This window comes from Euprymna scolopes, chromosome 2, assembly GCF_053919585.1.
Source record: "Euprymna scolopes isolate OS-2025 chromosome 2, ASM5391958v1, whole genome shotgun sequence".
Taxonomy (NCBI): domain Eukaryota; kingdom Metazoa; phylum Mollusca; class Cephalopoda; order Sepiida; family Sepiolidae; genus Euprymna; species Euprymna scolopes.
The window spans coordinates 62593308-62615529 of record NC_136483.1 but is presented as its reverse complement, the minus strand read 5'-3'; the positions used below and the strand labels follow the sequence as shown (position 1 = coordinate 62615529).

At 33.6% G+C, this 22222-nt stretch overlaps 1 protein-coding gene across 8 annotated transcripts in view; it reads left to right on the top strand.

The window, feature by feature from the left end:
* Positions 1-22222, top strand: part of LOC145291555 (protein kinase C iota type-like) — a 355461-nt gene that overhangs the window by 228138 nt on the left and 105101 nt on the right. For 6 of the 8 annotated variants that reach the window (XM_080137652.1, XM_080137609.1, XM_080137636.1 and 3 more), the window contains 2 exons: positions 314-340; positions 18025-18039. In XM_080137652.1, coding sequence (XP_079993778.1) covers positions 314-340; positions 18025-18039 — 42 coding nt within the window. The remainder of the gene's footprint in view (positions 1-313; positions 341-18024; positions 18040-22222) is intronic. The other 2 variants (XM_080137646.1, XM_080137627.1) reach the window with 1 other exon arrangement.

Sequence of the window (22222 nt, the reverse complement as noted above, 5' to 3'; positions counted from 1 at the left end):
AGAAATTTTTCTGACATATATATCTTTAGTACTTTTATTTACTGTTTTTTGCATTTTGATATACATTTATTTCAACATTTCATTGTCATATGTTTAATTTTTGTGAGAATTTTTTTTTGGTATATCTTAGAAAATAATAAACAAAATTTTATATAGTGATTTTGAGATTATGGAAAATGTTGGTATTAATTAATGCACTGTGGACTGGTATTTTTATCTTATATATGTATTCCTACATTAGAATGAAATTGATTTGTCTGACTTACCATTTTTTCATTGTTTATTTTATTTTTTTATTTTTTGTTGTATTCAGCATGTAGCTTCATCAGTTTTAAAACAGGTTTGAAAATGTTTTATGCAATTTGTCTAACTTCTGCTCATGTAACAATAAATCCTGTTATACATATGCATACTCTAATAAAGATCTTGAAATGTGTGTGTATCATATATTTATTATTATACTAAAGCTGAGCTAATCAACGTTTATTTACCTGAGGCTTTTTTTTCCTATATATTTTAATCACATGAAATACATGCTAAAATATACCTTGGTTTTGGGATTGAGTTATGCTTTAAAAAATCCATTTTGATTGCTCTAATTAGCAATAATTTGCAATTTACTTACCAAATCACCGATCTCTAAGTTTTTGTCTATCATCCTCTTCCTTTCCTGCTGTATGTTGCATTACCCCCAGCTCTAATATTATACTGTTCCCATTATTCTTGCTTGGTAACTCTCTTTCTATGTTTCTTTCGCCCTGTCAGCCAAAGATAATGAAAGGAGAAAAAAGTGGAAAAGGATAATAAAGACTTTATTTCCCTCTTATTTTTTATCAAAATGTGTCTTAATTTTTTTTCCCCCAGTGTGCAGAGGTAGAGTAGGATGACATCTTGGTTAAGGAGTGAAACATTCTTCTCCCCTCTTCTTTTATTCATGAGTAATAAAAAAAAAAAATGTTGAACAAATATCAAAATCGAGGAAATCGATTAAAAATAGAATCTTTATTAATACATACCAAGATTTTGCAAAACTAAATGACTTCAGAGTCTACCTTCTTTAAGAAAGCAATTTACATCAAAGAATTAGGATAAAATGCTGTTTACTTTGTGTGTGCGTGTGTGTATATATATATTATTGAGCACTATTATGTAAATAGTAAAGTTATTAACTCCAATGAACAAACGCCACTAGAACTACATGTACTAACAGGAATACTCGACATTGCTCTGAATTGAATGAGAAACACTCCTTTTTTCACTATTTTTAAATCTGGTTTCATTGTAAAAATATCTGACCTACTTTTCTAAAAGAATTGCAGCAGAAACATGTATGCACATATGTAGCCAATGTTCACACGAATAAACATCCTATAATTATGTTCTTTTGTCATTGAGCACTTTTTGATAAACACTGGAGTTTCATTGGATTTGCATCTTGGAAACTACAGCAATAAAATCATTATATATATATATATATATATATATATATATATATTCATATATATTCATTGGTCTGTCAGGCTTAAATTTGAATAGACACATTTTAAGAATACATGTTCTACCTTTAAGTCATTGAATTTCTAATCTTTGGGTTAGGATCAAAGTGTAGTATGTGATATTATGGTGATTGATGATTCTAGTTTAAAGTATGATGGACACTTTTTTTTTATGATGGTAACAAAGGATGACCAATGATACCAATTTTTCTACACTTTTGAATCGCCTTGCAACTAATTTGTTTAAACTATAATTTATGTTTCTGCAAATAATTCAAAGTTTATTATCTGTTCTGTTCTTGATTGAATTTCTTCCACATTAAAAACCGACCTTATGTCTAACTTTTTCCTTGTAAAAGTAAATCAAGGCATACTTTAAATAATGCATTTGCTTTATATATTTATCTTGTAACAGCTTGATTTTGATTATCTCCCTTTATTCAATGCAAGTTAATCTTGTTTTGGGGTTTTGCTTTTTTGTTTGGATTTTTCTCCTTTTTCACTCATTTTGGTTAATTAAAAAAAAATTAGTTTGAAGTTACTTTTTTCATCAATCTCCATCTCTTCATGTTTCTTTTTTTATTGTATTTATTTTTATTAAAACTTGTTCTAATATTATATATGTATTTTATTTCCTTCAATGTGATAGGCTCTGCACTTTGAAGTACCTTAGTCAATTTAGAACAAAATACCTTAATCTCTTCCGATTCTTGTGAAAGTACCATGCACATTGGGGATTTATCCTGACCTTTGTTAGTGTGTACTGCCTGAGAGCTCTCATCCATTCTGATAAAAATCTGACCTGTTTATACTGTTAAAGTAACTAATTTCGATTTCAAAAAAGTATAAAATAAATAGAATTGCTCAAACAAAAGGGTATCTAATAATTTCAATGCACATAATAAATCTTATAAGCTTTGCTAAGTTTGCTACCTGAAATAGTTTTGTTTGCTACCTTTTAAACACATGAAAAAATTGAACTTGATTTAAATATCTCAATGGCACACATAGAGACCAAAATCTAAGAAAATAATTCTTTTAAAAAAATTTTTTAATCTGATTTGCTACTTAGACTTGGTGGTATTAGTAGATATAAGAATTTTAGGAGAGGATGTTTTTCACTCATTTAAAGTTAGTGGTGCAATATATTCAAAGGAAGGCACTTTCAGGAGGTGGGCTTATCACTCGAATCTAAGGTTAGTGGTTGGGTAATTAATTTTTTATGCCAACTTTCCAGATTGAAAAACATAAAAAGAATTTAATGGGTTAACTACTAGTGTTCTAAAGCAGCAAGAATAGCCAGGAAATAAGGGATAATTTTCTGGTAAATTTACAGAAACTGACCCCCCCCCCTTCTCCAATTAAATCCTAAATTATTTATTTGTTATTGCTGTTGTTTTTTCCCCACCAAGATTTTTAGATTGTTTGCACATAATTGCCTAAAAATTTAGTAGAATCGTATATTTTCTTAAATTGCTGTCTAGAAAGTAATTTCTGGCTAAATTTTCTAGTTAAATTTTGAAAGTTAAGTACATTTGAAAACAAGTATTCTTTGAAGGATCCACTATTCCATAAAAGAACTGCAAACTTAAGTATATTTTCTTTCTTTTTTTCTTTAAGCCTGTAAACATACTTTGTAAAAGTCACTAGTTTTGCAAACAGCTGCTAACTTATAGCATTATTTGTTATAATAGAGGTAGCGAAACGGATAAATTGTTTGTTTTCACTTAAATAAAGACAATATTTTTTTCAGATAAGATAATTAAATTTTACTATTATGAATAGAGAAATCAACATACAATTATTATTTTAATGTATAAACAGAGTAAAACATTGATTTACTAATTAGTTGGAATATGAAAAATAATTTATACAATGTTCGATACTCGTCATGTTGAAGTCTTATTTTTAAGACAACAAAAAAGGAACAGACTTGTTTATTTCATACCATGAAAAAGATTGAGATTAATGACTCTCCTGATAGGTTTCCAAATTTTATGACAAAATTTATCATAAAGGAGCTTTAGAACAAATATCTTCTACTCTCCATGGTTGTTGTTTTATTTATATTATTTTTATTTTAAAAAGTTTTTCTTCTGTAACAGGTTTATGAATCCAATAACTTTCTGCAGTTCATTTCAAGATAAATGTTCACTCTATGTTGTATGTTTATAGATTTATCAGTTTTATTTAAAAAAAAAAAAAAAAAAAAAAGAAGAAGAATCCCCTTTGGTTTATGTATAAAAGTTGTTGTAATCCTAACAAAGTTGTATTTCTTCCTCCCCAGGATTCGTGGTCTGCTGCCTCTTCTGAGGACAATATTGTAAGGAGGCTGGTTATTGTTGTGTTGTTGTTGCTGTTGTTACAATTTTCCTATGTGTTATCATATAGAATTCAGTTTTTATTTGGAATTCAACTTAATTTTAAAAAGAAAAGTTTTAAAGATGTACATACCCATCACAGAACTAAGATGTCCTATTTCAAAAATCATAAATTGATTGTATTTTTTTTTAACCAAGAAAATCAAAATTTACATTTTTTTTCTTTTTTAGTGATTAAAAAGTTTTATTTATTTTGAATAAACAAAATCTCTGTAGTTGAAATTGAATTGTCGCCTTTAAACATTAACACAATCTAAAACATGGTAGCTTTTGTCTCCTTCATCATAAAATTTTATTTTCTTAGTAAAAAAAACTACTTGATCAAGTTATATGATTTTAGGAATATGACATCTTTGTTCTGTGATGGGTATGCACATCATAAGAATTTGTCTGTATTTTCTGTATTAATTTAGTTGAATTCTAAATAAGAACTTAGAATTCTATCTCTCTTTCTCCCACTTGATCTTATAGTTATAAATATATAAATATGATTTGGTGTATTATCAATATAGCAACGTTCTATACATCTTAGTTGACTGAATCCTGTAAGCCAAGTTCATATTCATTGGATCCATTGAATATCTGCATAGATTTCTTAGCATGATAACTGACAGATTCTAAAAAAGGAGATAATTAAAAAAAATTTTTTTTTTACATAAGTCTCCACTTATAAAGGTCTGCAGGCCACTCAAGGATTAGGGTTAATGAGTGTACAGTAGTCGATGGGATAATATCGTAGTAATCGTTAGTAGTGGGAATTTGGTAAATTGGATTACTTAAAGGGACGGTTCATCAAGAAATTGTTTACATTGGACTTGAAGATTACCAAATTGTAGTCCGCTGGAAAGTAGGCAAATGGAAGAGAGGTCCACATGCGTGCAGTTCTAAGAAATCTACATTTAGATTTAGACACAGATAAAGAGTGGGCAAAATTATTGATAGTTGTTTCAGATAGACAAGTGTTTTTTGTGAAAGTTTGGCAAGGGGGGGGCATAGATTGGAGCTCAGACGAGCACTTGCCATGAAAATAACGATAAACCAGAGACAGGCTCACAACATCTCTTCTGTGGAGAAAAAGGTTGCAGGGAAAAGCAAAGGACGTCCCCCACTAGGCTATGAAGTCTATTTTGAACTCTGTCAAGGCAGGATAAGTCTTACTAGCATCTCCTGCTCAGATGTGGCAACAATACTTCATCATTGGACATACTTGACTCTTATATAGGTAAAGAATTGCATAAGCAGTGAGATATCTGATAGAGCAGCGGAAGGATCCCACCATTTTTCCAGTGACCTTGGCAACAGATTTGATGTACGTGTTCCATTTCAGATCAGGAGTAAAGGTGAAGCCTAGAAGCTTGTCAAAACATGGAGCCTCCTCAAAACAAGAGCCATTCATTTCAATTGATGTCAGATAAGGATCAGAGCATTGATGATGTAAAGATAAAAGCTTGGTTTTAGATGCATTAAAAGTAACCAGCCACCTATTTCCCCCATTCCAGTATATGCTCAAGATCAGAGGAGAGAGAATCAGAGAGAACTTGCTCATTTATGGCCTTTTATGTGTTGCTATAGATGGTAGTGCCATCAGCTTAAATGTCTACAAATGATCTTAGGATGATTTGGAAGATCATTGATGTAAATCAGGAAGAGAGTTGGGCCCAAGATGGACCCCTGAAGGACTCCAGCATTAATACTGTGAGATTCTGATTTGTGCCCATCAACCACTATGCTTATGAACCTATCAGAGAGAAATGATTTAAACATTTCCACTATACCATAGCTAGAGATCTTGTATAGTAGACCTTTATATCATAACCTATCAAAGGCCTTTGATATGTCAAGAGCAATTGCCCTAGAATTGGAGCCTTCATCGAGAGATTCGCTAATCCTATGAGATATGACTATTAGCACATCTGCTGTAAATCTAGCAAGATGGAAACCATATTGCATGTCACTAAGAAGGTTATTTTTGCTAAGGTGGTTGATTACTACTCTATTTAACACAGATTCCAGCAACTTACACATGACGCACAGGAGACTTATTGGTCTGTACTGAGAGGAAGATGACTGATCACCTAAATTCTTAAATACAGAGCATACAGATGAGGTTTTCCAGGTTATTGAAAAACAATTCTCCTTAAGACAATGGTTAAATAGCTTTGTAAGTATGGGAGCTAGTTCTGGTTGAAGTTTTTCCAGCACTATAATTGAAATGCTTCACTAGAATAAAGGTTTTTGATTAGCTTGGCAACATCACTCAGATATTTGTATGTCGCATAGTGTGTTTTCTGATACAGGACGAAATATTGGGGGTTGACGGCCTTGGTTGCATAGAGTAGAATTAGTTGCAAAGTTTTTGGCAAAGAGTTTGGCTTTGTCTGATGCTGATGAGATTACCTCAGATCCATTGATGATGATTGAGATAGAGCACACGCGTCTGTTCAGGATTCTGTTTGCTATTTGCTAAAACTGGTGGGAATCAAGCCGCTGCTCAGCTACTTTGGATTTAATGAACTGAGCATACAATTCTCTTGCGTTCTTTATTACTCTTTTTTTCGAGTGGTTTCTAGCAATCCTGAAGATGGCTTTAGTCTCAGTAAATCTATTACGTTGGAAGCAATGGAAAAAGTGATTTCTGTGCACAACGGCAGTAGTACATTCTGGAGAGAACCATGGCTGCTTGTTAGGTTTTTGCTGGAATTCTTTTAAAGGCATGAAGTGGTCTATACCTAAAATCAACTACTCCATCATGTCTGGTACTATAGAGGACACATTCTTTTTAAACATGGGACGCAGAGGTAGATGGTAGATCTGATATAAATATACGGAAGCTATCCCAGTCAGCTATAGAATATTGATATACTGTACGATGGAGAACTTATTAGATTTCGTTTTTATTTTAACTGATACAACCGAGTAGTCAAAAGTTCTCAGTGGAGACAGAACTGAAGATGAATATAGCTCAGAGCAAGTTGTGAAAAAAAAGGTCTAGGAGGCTTGCATACTGTCAGTGTCAGGCACACGGGTGGGTTCATGAACAATCTGAATGAGGTCATAAGCAATGGAGAAATCACGACAGAACCTCCTCTCATCATCTGTCTTGTTTGAGTAGATTAACCATTCCACATTGTGAACATTGAAGTCTCTGCAGATGTGAATGTTAGCTGAAGAATGAGCAGACAGGGTGTGGTCAATTTTCTCAGATATGCTCTTAATAGTAACTCTGCTGTTGTGGGGGCAATAGAGGGCAAATATAAACACAGTAGTGTAAGCAAGTGCAACCCGGAAGCATATATAGGATAAATTAGGTTTTCTCTGGAGATGTCCCTACCACATGGAAAACCATCTTTAATGTAGGCACATATTCCATACCCATGGCGATCTTGGGGGTCAGATTTGGATGTTAAATTAGAGCATCCTTTAATTACGAACTTATCTAGGGAAATAGTTGGTTCAGTGCCAGTTTTTTTTAGGAAAAATAGGTCTGGTTTAGTTTGCTGTAATTGGGTTTCAACCTCTGGAAGGTTAGAATGTAGACCCCCTGATGTTTGAGAAGGAGGCAAAGTAGTGGGAGTCTACGTTTGAAGTTAGAGTTCTGCATTTAATTGTGTATTTTTTCTGGAGACTTTTCATGATGGAATTTTGAGATTTGTGGAACAGGTTGATAAACTTGGTTACAGCAGAGCAGAGAAAGAAAGTAAGAGAGAAAAAGAAACAAATATATATATTTTGTAGCACATAAGGTAAAGCCGTAACAATTACCCACGGATATGGCATCAAGAAGCCCCACCAGAATCTACAGCACAGTCCAGAATCCATTCACCAAATGGCAATACAGCAGCCCAAGTACTTTGCACCTGCTGATAGGACAACCTCCTTACTGGTTAATCCAAGGTTCAGGTCCCTAACTATCAGGCAGATAACATCAGTCCAGTTAAAAAATTTACCTCCAGCACACTTATTAGTGACATAGCCACAAGGATAGACATAGAAACATAAAATTTCCGACATCTCAGGTTACTGTTCACATTAAAATACTGCTGGCCTAGAATACAGCTTTTTTTTTTTTTTTTTCTCCCTTTGTCAGAAAAATCACTTATTGTAAATGAGGACTGAGGGACAAATTGGGAGAAGTGCGAGTTACAGGAGCTGCCGATAATGCTTGCACAATACCAAATTTAATGAAATCGTTAAGAAATTATTTTTAAAAAATTGGTAGCCATAAGACATATTTAGCATATCAACCTTGATTTCAGTATTCTTGACTGCCACATCTGAATTATGAACAACATAATATTTAAGGTTTCTACAGACCATTTGGCATAAGAAGAGTCTTCACTAATAGGCCAGAAGACCAGGGTTCAATCCTTTGTAAAGTTATACCAAAAATTTTAAAAGATGATGCGCCCTTACTAAGCATTCAACAAAATGAGGATCAAGTCTAAGTGGAATAAGATTGGCACTACATTTCAGTGAAGTATCTAATGAAAATAAATCCTTTGGATCATCTTGACTATAGGTGATTCCTTTTTATTTAAAAAGAAATTAATTCTTATTATTTATTTTAGTTTTGAATCTTATTTATTTTGGCTTCAACATTCTTGATCAACACTCTGAACTTAAAATTCGTGTTGGGATCATGATCGCATTTCTACAGTAAATTCCAATATTACTAATTTCAAAATTAAAAATATATTTTATGAAATTTGGCAAAATTATCTCCCTTTGTGGCTTTGGCAGCCATTTTTAGTATTGGAACCGACATTATACTTATTTCTGATTTGTTGTTACTATTTACATGTTTTGAATGGTTGTTCTCATCTTAATTGTTATTCATGACATTTCGGATGCTATCCATTCAAACTTTCTTCAGGTGCCATTTACTGAAGTTTGATTTGAACTACCACATAAATGGACTGTATTGTTTTCATTTCACTTTCCATGCTTTGGAACATTTTGAATTATTTTCCTGATAATGTTGCAATACAGGATCCGGGATTGAATACATAATCTTCGCTCACTCAGAATGTCTTTTTGATCCATTTAGTAGCTTAGTGTATTAAAACGTTTTGTTAAAAAGGCATTATGGTTGAAAATAGAGTTCAATCAGTTAAAATAAAAATAATAGAATTACGTGGTAGATAACAAGTTCTTATTTTGACAAATGTTATCTAAAGAAGGCCAGAGAGTACAAGTCTAAAAAATTAATCTGACGACCAAGACGAAGGCAATTGCCCCAAACATGTAAATAGACTACTTAGTTTGCTTGTGTTAATGTTTTTTTATGGGAAACAAATAAATCTCTCCTTTCTTCAGATGGTTGAAATAGTAGTGTAGGGTAAATTTTTATACCTTCATATGGGCAGCTAATCTGGGAGAAATACAGCTTCGGATACAAGTCTAATTCTTTACAGATTGTTGTCTTTGCAATAGGAAGAGAATTAGTGAATTTCCATGCTGAAACTAATTTGGTGTCAGCACAGAAAGTCAAGCGCTGTATGTATGAACATGTAAATTAGGTTAATTTTTATATTTCTTTCAGTTAGAGTTAAATAAGACAATATAAGTATAGCCTGGTAAATATAGCTTTTACATAATGAGAATTTTGCAAGAAATGGAAAATAATTGTTTTGTATAAATTTTGTGACTGAATTTAAGGAAATCAATTCTTTTGAAAATTTCTCTAATTTTTATTCAGATTTGTAATTAACAAAAAAAAAAAAAAAATATATATATATATATATATATATATATTCATGTATCAGAATTAGTTTTCAGGTTTATTGCAACTTCTAACATGGGTTTCTACAACCAGGTTTCCTTCTTCAACAGCAGTGGCCTGCATTGAAGCCTACCAGAGATTGAAATCCATTTATATTATCAAACATAACTTTTAACTTATTTTTACTCAAAATTTTTAAGCTACATTCAAAATAATTTTCCAGAATTGTTTCTCCATGTTTATTTTCTTTGTATCTGTTTTCCTGTATGCATGTTTCATCTGATATGTTATTTTCACCCGTCGCCCCATCTTCCCATTTTTATCAGTTTTGAGAATCCTTGAAAAATTAATGTTTTCACATTATCTGTCTTTTGTTTTAATTTTTAGCATTACCCCTCCCCCCATCTTTAAATTCAATATGATATTTAAATTATAACTTAATTCAAATTTATTTAATAAAACTTGTTTAGGGTTGTGTATATGGATTTTTACATTTACTTGTAGAGTATGAAAGCTCAGTATCTTAATCTTTGATAAGGTAGAGCTTATGTATTAGTGCTTCAAAATGTAAAAATACATTGAAATCATATTTCAGATAAAAATGTTCATTTAAGAGTCGTTTATATGTTTCAAAACTATTTTTTAAAGCTAGATCAAAGCAAAAAATGTTTGATTCTTTTTCTCTCTTGGTCATTATCGAGCAAACTAAGCTTATTAGAAAATATTGAAAAAGGACAGTCACATACTATGCTTTTGGCAGAAATCTTCATCAAAGTAAAACCAAAAGTCTCTCTGCTTGTTTTTAGAAGTCAGTAATAATAAATAAAAACACAATATCATAATTATTTAATCATTAAAGTAGTCTCAATTTTTTCTTTGGTCTATTTCCATGTAAATAAGCTTTTTAATTTATATTGATAGACTTTAGTTTTCTTTTCCTACTTTAAAATATTACTCATTTTGGGTTTGTATTACTGTGCACATAGATTCGAAAAAGTTGTCAAAAAAACAAATATATAACAAATAAATGTCATCAAAGGCAAGATAAGTTACTTTTCTGCCAAACTGGATATATTTTTTGTGTTTTTATTCAATGTAACATATTTATTCAGCTCGAAAAACATACAGTGTTTACCGATGTAATCGAAAATTCAAGATGGCATCTCACACCCTCTTTAATACCGTTAGTTTGGGAAAAGGTGTTATAAATAATAAACTATACAAAATACTATTAAAAACCCGCCGAATATATGTCAACCTATGTCACGGTAACATATATTGAGCGAGTTTTTAACAGTATTTTATTTGTTTTTTTTTATTTATAACACCTTTTCCCAAACTTACCGTGTTAAAGAAAGAATCAGACGCCATCTTGAATGTTCCAATACATCGGTAAACACTGTATGCTTTTCGAGCTGAATAAACATGTTACATTGAATAAAAACATGAAAAATATATCCAGTTTGGTAGAAAAGTAACTTATCTTGCCTTTGATAACATTTATTTGTTATATATGTGTTTTTTGACAACTTTTTCGAATCTGTGTACAGTAATACAAACCCCTCATTTTTATTTGTTCTAATAAAAATAAGTTTTAATCCACTCAAATAATTTTTAAAACTTTTAAAGAGATAGTCATCAGTTGGCACCAAATCCATAGAATATGATGGTTGATGCATGATTTCATAGGCATATTTTCCTATGAGATCTCTTTGTGTGTGTGTGTGTGTGTGTTTTGTGTGCAGTGTGAGGTTTAGTATTATCTTTCATCATGATAATGCTAGATGTCACACTACATGAAAGATCAAAGATCTAAAATAATAGCATGAGAATATGCACCAGCCATCATATTCTCTAAACCTTGCGCCAACAGATTACCATTTCTTTAAAAATTTACAAAATCATTTCAGTGGATTAACACTTACTTAGACTGAAGAAATGAAAAATTGGGTTAGATATATTTTTTAGTTCAAAGCCTGAGGAATTTTATGAACGTAACATTAAAAAGCATACAGTGAAATAAAACGAAGAAAATTAGGGCTACATTAGTGAATTAAATTAAGGCGATTGTATTTTTATTATTTTCCTTAGCGAACAGGAGCTTACAACCTGATATATTTTAATTTACTTATTTGTGTTTTATTTATTTTATTCATATACAGAGATGTCGAATGTTATGTGATGTAATATTTCTGTTTCCTACTCATGGAAAAATGATCTTCCTTAGTTATTTTTGATTCATTCTGTATTTGGATTTAGTGATTTTAATTTATTTACTTACATTTTTTTTTTTTTTTATCTCTTGGTTTCATTTTCTTTTATTTTATTTTTCTTTCATGATTTTTTTTTTCTTACGTTTTTTTTTTGTCTTCCTAAGTAAAGTGATGAAGAATCTTAAGATGTTTACAACTTGTAATCGTTTGTACTTTAAAGCAAGAAAAAAAATTTCCCTAATTTGCCAGTTGCAAAAAAATGTCTCTTTTGCCAAGAAGTAAAGCAATTATAATCACTAACATTCAGGTTGGCATTCATTAAATACTTAAACTCATCTCTCTCCACTAGGATGAAACTAGTGGCATATTATTTTGTCTGGGTGTGCTGTGTGATTTCAAAACTAACACCATTTGGTAAGATTTTAGCATATTTTTAATATGAAATTGCTAAACTAAAGTAAAACACTGTTATGTTTATTATTACTCTCCCATTTTTCTTTTCAAGCCTCATGATACAATATTTAACTTCTTAGAATGTGGAATTGTAATTATTTATTCACTAAACATGTGTAAATTACATCGTACTGAAAATAGTCGCTCAAATCTGTTTAGTGTACATTTTAATTTTTGAACAAGGAAGAAAAATAAAGTTTATAATGGAAATGGTCCAACTTTGTTGAAGTTATGGTAATTTTGTAATTTTTTTAGTTTGATATATATTTGTTAATGTTGAATTCATTATAACTAAATATTTAAAAAAATTCACTATTTCTTTTCTGTAATATGTCATGGCCATGTTTTTTTATTATTATTACAATAGAAATGTTTTTTATGAAAATCTTTACAAATTTGTGAGTTGCTTCTTCTCTACCTACTCCCATTCTTTCCCGTCTTTATATCTTCAATTTTCTCCTCTCTACCCAAGTCTCCTCCCCTCCAACTTTTTCTCCTCGTGCTCCTCTAGCTTTTTCTCCTCCTCCTCCCCCTCTAGCTTTTTCTCCTCCTCCCCCTCTAGTTTTTTTTTTTTTTTTTTTTTCACCCCAAACAAGGCACAGTGCCACTTTGAAGCAGGGGGCTACTATCAGGGACTTAATTAGCGGGGTCATTATGAAGGGAGATGAGTAGAAAGATGTTTAACATTACACTTGAACTTCTGCATATCATTGCAGTTGGGAAAGCAGAATCCCGGAAGGGAGTTCCAAAGACCTGCAGTTCTGGGGAAGAAACTATTGGAGTAAAAGGCTTTCTTGCACCTAGGGATCTCTACTGTAAAGGGATGAGACTTAGTAGCTTGTTGGGTTTGTCGGGGGTAGTTACGTCGGGGAGGTACAAGTGTTTGCAGTTCGTCAGAGCATTCACCATTAAAGTATTTGAAGAACAGGCAGAGGGACGCAACATCTCGTCGATGGGACAGAGGCTGAAGCCTAGATGACAGTTCAGGACCCATCAGGTTGGCGACTCTCTTTTGAACCCTGTCCAGGAGCAAGAGACAAGCAGCAGATGCAACAGCCCAGATGTGACAACAGTACTCCATACATGGGCGAATGGTGGACATAGAGGTATAGGATACTGTCAGGCGTAAGTAGTTTTCTAGCACGGTAGAGGGAGCCAACCTTCCTTGCAGCAGCCTTGGCAATGCTCTCAATGTATCTATTCCAGTTCATATTCCCCGTAAACGTTAGGCCGAGGAGTTTAAAAGAAGTACTTTCAGGCAATGTGTTCTTGGTCATTGCTATTGGTGGTAGAGAAGGTTTCTTGTAGTTATTGAAGGAAACAAGCTTAGTCTTAACAGCATTGAATGTGACCAACCATTTTTGTCCCCATTCCACTATGGATTAGAGGTCATCCTCTAGTGTTTCTGCCATTTCCTTGGATATGTGTTCATTTGTTTTCCCCTCATATCTGTTATAGACAGTTGTGTCATCGGCAAATATACCCATCTCCGACACAATTTTATCAGGGAGGTCGTTTATGAATATCAGGAATAATAGAGGTTCAAGGATAGACCCCTGAGGTACTCCCGCATTTATGTCATATTGTTTGGATGTACGACCGTTGAGGACAACTTTGATTTTTCTATTACTTAAGAAGGATTTAATTACATTATGAATTCTTCCAGTGATTCCATATGATCTAATTTTCCTTAGAAGACCATCGTGCCATACCCTGTCAAAAGCCTTAGATATATCAAGGGCCACCGCTCTACCCTCCCCTGTTTTATCCAATGAACGGTATATACATTCAGAAACTACAGTTAAGATATCTGCTGTTGAACGGGCTTGCCTAAATCCATATTGTTTGTCAGTCAGGAGTTTAGCAGCTGTTAGGTGCTGGACTAGGGCTTGATTAACTAAGGACTCAAATATTTTGGCGAAAAGCGGGAGGAGGCTAATGGGGCGATAATTTAGTGGGTCAGTTCTTTCACCAGAATTCTTGAAGACTGGTACCACAGAGGCGGTTTTCCAGCAGTCGGGAAAACAAGATTCGTTAAGGCATTTATTGTAAAGTTTGGACAGAACTGGAGCAACCTCGGCAGAGCATTTTTTTAATAGCACAGCCGGGATGAGATCTAGTCCACATGCTTTTGAGGTGTCTAGGTTTTTTATAATAGCATGTACCTGAGAAGCTTTTTCTCCTCCTCCCCCTCTAGCTTTTTCTCCTCCTCCCCCTCTAGCTTTTTCTCCTCCTCCCTCTCCAACTTTTTCTCCTCCTCCCTCTCCAACTTTTTCTCCTCCTCCCACTCCAACTTTTTCTCCTCCTCCCACTCCAACTTTTTCTCCTCCTCCCACTCCAACTTTTTCTCCTCCTCCCACTCCAACTTTTTCTCCTCCTCCCACTCCAACTTTTTCTCCTCCTCCCACTCCAACTTTTTCTCCTCCTCCCACTCCAACTTTTTCTCCTCCTCCCACTCCAACTTTTTCTCCTCCTCCCACTCCAACTTTTTCTCCTCCTCCCACTCCAACTTTTTCTCCTCCTCCCACTCCAACTTTTTCTCCTCCTCCCACTCCAACTTTTTCTCCTCCTCCCACTCCAACTTTTTCTCCTCCTCCCACTCCAACTTTTTCTCCTCCTCCCACTCCAACTTTTTCTCCTCCTCCCACTCCAACTTTTTCTCCTCCTCCCACTCCAACTTTTTCTCCTCCTCCCACTCCAACTTTTTCTCCTCCTCCCACTCCAACTTTTTCTCCTCCTCCCACTCCAACTTTTTCTCCTCCTCCCACTCCAACATTTTCTCCTCCTCCCACTCCAACATTTTCTCCCCCCCTCCAACTTTTTCTCCTCCCCCCCCCTCCAACTTTTTCTCCTCCCCCCCTCCAACTTTTTCTCCTCCCCCCTCCAACTTTTTCTCCTCCACCCCCTCCAACTTCTTTTTCTCCTCCTCTTCCTTTTCAAACTTTCCTCCTCTTCCTTTTCAAATTTTCCTCCTCTCCTCTTCCCCTTCAACTCCTCCTCCTTCAACTTGTTCCCCGCCCATTACTTTCCCCCCCCCTCTTCTACCTAACTTTCTTCCCACCTCCATCTAGGACTTTCCTCTTATTTTCAAAGCATGACAAAAAAAAAGCTACACTTAAGAGATATTTTTCTTCCAGAGTATTATTCTCGTTAATTTTAATATTTCTATTTCATTTCAGTCAAACTGCTCGTCTTCTTTATTCAGTTGTATTTAAGCACAGTGATGTTTTTTGTCTGTATTTAAAAATGGGGTACTTCTGCAGTTTAAATCCTGTTTCTCAACAAGTTTCGCTTGACAGCACCCAGTGTACGATGAAAACTGACGGCAAAAAATCAGAAGAAAAAAAAAGGAGAAAGGAAAAAGTTTCATTGCATTTCAAAGAAAAAGAAAAGAAAGGACAGAGTATCATTGTGCTTCAAAGCAACAAGTCTTTAATCTTGTGACAAGGAAGGAAAATGAACAATTCAAGGCTGGAATTTATTTGTAAGTCTCCAGAAATGGTCTTTGCATTTTGTCAGGAAAACTGGCAACAGAGATGATTTGCGCATAATGTCATCGAAAGTGTATCTTAAAGCCACGAAACGTAACCAACAGTTTCGACTGGATGTGCAGTAATGGCCAGTGCAGACTCTGGGCCTCCTATCGCCATGTCACCTTTTTCTGGAGGTCCCATCACCGGCTGCTTAAAATTATAAGATTAATATATTTGTGGACATACAAGATGGCTACACACAAAATTTTATGGCGAGAGTGCAATATTGGGTTTGATTACACTCACTGACTGGAAAAACCTATTAAGGGATATTTGTCAAGACTATTTTCTTTGTAATCCCCGGCAGATCAGAGGCTCAGGGCACACGGAAGTTGACAAGTCCGTCTTTAATAAATGGAAACATAATATCAGGAGTGTTGTCTAATTTATTGCTGAAAAGTGTACTACAAAATAGGATCCAAAGAGTACAAACATCTTAGAGTTAACCACAGTCTTAATTTTGTAGACCCCTACAACTAGGGCTATCACAAATCATGTGGAGAGAATGTGGAAGGAAGCCAAACAATGAAATAAAAGTGTGGAACCGACCACGATTTGCTTGACAGTTATTTGAGTGAATTTATTCAGAGACAAAATCCGGAAAGAACCTTTTTGTCTCTATCATAAATCATATCACAGAACTTCCTCCTTCTAAATTCTCTAGCAACCTTTCTCAGCCTACTTTGCCATCGTTGGCTGCTTTCCTTCAATCGGCAGAAATTACTACCCCTAAGGAAATAGCCTATCCTCAGGAAAACACAAGTCGTCACAAAAGTGTAAGCCTAACCCTAACCCACAATAAATGAAAAATAATTACAATTAAACTTTAACAAAGCATGAAAAAAAACTTTTTACAGAAAAATGCATAAAAAAAAGAAAAATTGCTGTTATCGGCTGCTCTAAAGGGTTCTTTGGATATAAAAAACATTTATTAAAAAATACAAAAAAATACACCTATTTCATTAAAAAAAAGCTTAATGAAAATTAGATATATCATCCCCACCAAAAAAAAATTGTTGCTTGTTCCTTAAAACAAATACTTTTTCTTTAATTCAAAGAAAAAATAACTGTCCATACACAAACAAAACAAAAAATATAGTTGTTTACTAATTCAAAGAAATAAAACTTTTATTACACAAAAAAAAACAGTTACCATTAAAAAAATAAATAAATAAAACAGTAAAATTTATGAAATTATTACAGTAGGTTGTTTTTTTTTTGTTTGTTTTTTTTTTTTTTTGTTTTTGTATGGACTTCTGTTTGCTCAGTATAATCCGATGGTTTTCATCATCCGCAAGGCGTTGCAGAGCAAGATTTACCGAAAAATGGGATTTAAACTGGAGAAGTACCAAAAATGATGTTGATTATATGTATATTGTTATTTCTTATACCAAAAAAGTCAAACAAATAAAGTAAAAGATATGATGCCTTTTCAAGATTCTTTCGGAAGCAAAACAACAAAGGAATTACAAAAACCAACGCAAGTTAGATTAAAAAAATACAAATTTTACAGGAGAAATATGCAGAAGGGAATAAAATCTGAGTGAGTATGGATGATAATATAGAACGATAAGCAGAAAAAGTAAACGGATTCACATTCAAAATGATCTGCTAAAACGAATCTGAGTTTTTAATTTGTTCATGTCACATGTTTTGCCTATCTTTTTTTTTTTTTTTTTCACTTTATTTGCTCAAGAAAACACTTTTTCTTGATTTTAGTCATAATTGGATAATAATTTGGCTCAATTAATAACATCAATAAATTTAAAAAAACATAATATGGTAATAAAAACAAAACACCATAGTTAAAAAAGGTCGAAAGTATTTATAAAATTTAAAGACGTCAAATCAATTTTATTAAAAGCCGATTTTATTTTTTAAAGAACATATTCTTTGATTGATTTATCTTTCCAAAACTGTAGATTAAATTGTACAATACTAAGTACATACAGCCAATGTAAAATAAATTAAAATTAAAATAATTTTATTGGTAGGATTAAAAATGTCTGACATGGAATTCTATTTGCTGGGAGTTTCAAACAAAATTTTATTCATTCTTATATTTTAGCCTTCCTCCTCTTCCAAAAAATCATTAACTGAAATCAAAGTATATTTCATACATTTTTTTTTTGATTGCTAACAGTTTTTTGTTTTCTTTTTATCTTTTCATCCATGATGCTGCCATTGCAATGTTTGTCAACTTGGATCAATGTTTCTTTTAAAAAGGTCGCCAAAATTGAGGTATTGTCCATATTTTTATTCTTACTTCTAAGTGTAAAATATTGAATATTTACAAAGATGTAAATAGTAATATGATAAAAGTCTACTTTAAAAGTTGTTTTTTTTTATTGGACTATTTTTCTTAAACTTTTGTTATATACTCTGGAGATATATATTTATTCTACTCGTGTGTCTAGAATCCCATTAGAAATATCCCAGAAAACTAGGACAGTTTATCTCCTCTTTGATAAAATTAATTACTATTTGATATCAGTTTAGTAGAGATAATTTCTGTATGATAACATTTTTTTTTTTTTTTTTTCCAGATTGTTAAAGTACATGTTTTAGAAGTATTTACTTAAAAAAAAATCGTCTTATTTGCAGTTAAGTGATTTGTTGTTGAGGAATCTCTTTACATTAATATTATACATTACCTACTTTCAAATTATATGTAACTATCAGAGCTACCTGGCATTGCCCAGGGCAAAAATGTAACATATTTCTATTAAAAATTCTATCTCTTCTATCTTTTTCCCTCCCCGGTTTTCCTTCTCCCTCTTCCCACCCCTTTCATTCTTCTCCATCCGGCCCATTCCTCTTTTACTGGACGCACACACAAACAACTCTCCTTTATATAATAGATTTCTTGAGGACCAATTCAGCATTTTTTTTTTCAAAATTAGTAATTAGTACATAATAATACTGAAAAACCGACCTCTCCTGATAAAACTTGGCCCAGTTGACCCCTCCACTACCACCACCACCACCAGAGAATTGATAAATTTTTCTAAATTTTAGATATTCATTCATGGCAATGCTGATCAAGAATATACCAACTTTGTAGATTTTTGTTTTGTAGTTTTTACTTTTAGCTTGGCATAAAAATATGCATAGATCTTTCTTATAATAATCCCCTCTTTTTTATAGATGTTGACTTCACCATCATATCGGAGTGCATCTTATCTATTGTAAGTTAGGATGATTAAATAAGAGAAGAATACCCATAAATTAGAATGCTATATCAAATTATCCTGTTTAAATGTGCCCATCAATCTCTGTAAAAAGCTCTGTCCATGAATTGGTTTATTACACTTAAATTTAAAATTTTCATTACAAAATCATGCAGATGAAATGCAGATAACTTAAAAATAGTTGTTCTTATTTATTTGTGAACATGCATTGCTGTGTTCACAGCAAAGGCCATGATAATAGACTTGTCATCAAAATCTAGTGCTTGGTTTCGACACTAGTTATAAGTGTTAGTCACATGGTCTTTGTCACAGCTGTAACAAAAGGATTGTCCTTCCAAACAAAAATGCAACTTAAGTTTAAAAGTGTTTTATTTTGATATTGGCTTTCTTCACTGAACAACAGACATGCAAAAATTGACAAATATATATCTCAATTAAACACAAATAGTCTTATCAGTATAAAACCCAGACCTGTATTAGAGACCCCAAACCACCAGAGTCTGGGCTATTGTTGAGGTAGATTGTTCTTCATTGGCTGAGGTGTATGGTCCTGTGGACTTCTATGAAGTCCACCCTCTCAATCTTTGCCTTATCACTCTTTGAGAAGAGGGTAGTTTATTGCTAATCGTACCATTGCTGGAGAATGCTGACAAGGCTGCTCAGGCATTTTTTGCAAGCTAGTGTGCTCTTCGTCTAAGGTGCCGTCTTCTGAAATCCCACTTTCCCAAACTTGTCACATCTTGCCATTGTGGAAGGGACATAAATATACTCCAACCTGTACCTCCCACCACCACCACCCATTACCCATCCTATTGAAACAGATATAGATATTGGTGTCACTTCTAGTAGACTGCAAAATCATCAACTTGAAAATTGTGGCCAGTTTCTATCAGTGGACATAGAAACTTGCTGACCCAATATTTTAGAGCTTGTGCTAAAAGAAACAAATGTTACTTGGATTATCCAGACTAGTATTCTCATCCTGGTTATTATATTCACAACATTTCAGTTGATGGTGCTTCATTTCAAATTTGTGAATTTGGGTTCAACTTGGGAACCACATAGACATATAGTTAAATGGTTAAACATGTTGGTTAACAATCTACTGTTAAAACAAGTCTTCTAGAGGTTGGTGGTTCATTCCTGACTATAGGTGGTAATAATTTAGAATAAAATGAATTAACATTTCTATCTGGTCATGGTTGATGGAACAAGAACAATCTATCACCATGGATTGAATAAAAGTTTTCTTTTTCAAATTTTAGCTAGATTCACAAATTCAGAATCCGAAGAATGTTAGAGGATACATGGACTGAAATTTTTTTTTTCTTTTTTTAAATATAACAACTAAGATGAAGAACCAAATTCAGGAGGAAAGTGTAGTATCTGCTCTGATGCTGCACTTCCATCTTTTTATTCTCAGTCAGTGAAGAGCAAATCTTTCTAGACAGAGGCAATTTTTATTTTTGTTCCAATCAAGAGTTCCATTTTTTGGTTACCAGGACTTTCCCCACATTAAAAAACGACCTTGTGTCTAACTTTACTCTCGTGGCGAGGCAAGTAAATAGATGAAATTAAGATGAGAATAGTTGTCTTTTTTTTTTTTTTTTTTACATAGGCATTACCACATTATCAAGGCCCAGAGGCCACTCAAGGATAAGGGTTAAAGAGTGTACAGTAGAAATTGGACAATATAGTAATCATTAGTAATGAAAATTTGGTAAATTTGATAACTTAAATGAAACGGCTCATCAAGAACTTATTTACTTTAGACTTGAACACAACCATATTGTAGTCAGCCGGAAAGCAGGAAAACGGAAGACAATTCCACAGGCGTGCAGTTCTAAGAAAGAAGCTTTGTTCATGGAATCTACGTTTAGGTTTAGGCACAGATAAAGAGTGGGGGAAATTATTGATAATGTTTACAGCTAGACGAGTGTTTCTTGTGAAAGTTTGGCGAGGGGGGACCATAGATTGAAGCTCAGTTGAACACTTTCCATGAAAATAACGATACATCAGAGACAAACTCGCAACATCTCTTCTGTGAGATAGAGGTTGCAAGGAGGAGAAAAGGACATCTCCTACGAGGCTACGAAGTCTATTTTGAACTCTATCAAGGCAGGACAAGTCCTTTCTAGCAGCTCCTGCCCTAATGTGGCAACAGTATTCCATCCTTGGACGTACCTGGCTCTTATATAGATAGAGAATAGCATCAGCAGTGAGATATCTACCGGATCGATAGAAAGATCCCACCATTTTTCCAGCTGCCTTGGCAACAGATTTGATATACGTGTTCCATTTAAGATCAGGAGTAATGGTCAAGCCCAGAAGCTTGTCAAAACTTGAGGCCTCCTGAAGACGAGAGCCATTCATTTCAATTGATGACAAATGTGGATTAGAATGTTGATGATGTAAAGAGAGAAGCTTGGTTTTAGATGCATTAAAAGTAACCAGCCATTCTTTACCCCATTGTACTACGTGCTCAAGATCAGAGGAGAGAGAATTGGAGAGAACTTGGTCGTTTACTGTCTTAGATGTGGTACCATAAATGGTAGTGTCGTCAGCATAAATGTCTACAAATGATGTAAGGATATTATTTGGAAGATCATTAATGTAGATCAGGAAAAGAGTTGGGCCCAGGATGGATCCCTGAGGGACACCGGCATTAATACTGTGAGCTTCTGATTTTTACCCATCAACTACTACTCTTATGAACCTATCAGAAAGAAATGATTTAATAATTGAGAAGACTTTTCCAGCTATACCATAGCTAGCGATCTTATGAAGTAAACCTTTATGCCATACCCTATCAAAGGCTTTAGATATGTCAAGAGCAATTGCCCTAGAAAGATTGCCACCGTCGAGAGATTTGCTAATCCTATGCGATATAACTGTAAGGACATCTGCTGTAGATCTAGCAGAACGGAAACCATATTGAGTGTCACTAAGAAGGTTATTTTTGTTGAGATGGTTGATTACTTCTGTATTTAACACAGATTCTAGCAACTTACTCATGACGCACAGGAGACTTATTGGCCTGTACTGAGAGGGGGATGAGCGATCACCTGAATTCTTAAATACAGGGCATACTGATGAGATTTTCCAGGGTGATGGGAAACAATTCTCCTTAAGACAGCGTTTAAACAGTTTTGTAAGTATGGGCGCTAGTTCAGATTGAAGTTTTTTGAGTACTATAATTGGAATACCGTCAGGGCCAGTTGCTTTACTGGAAT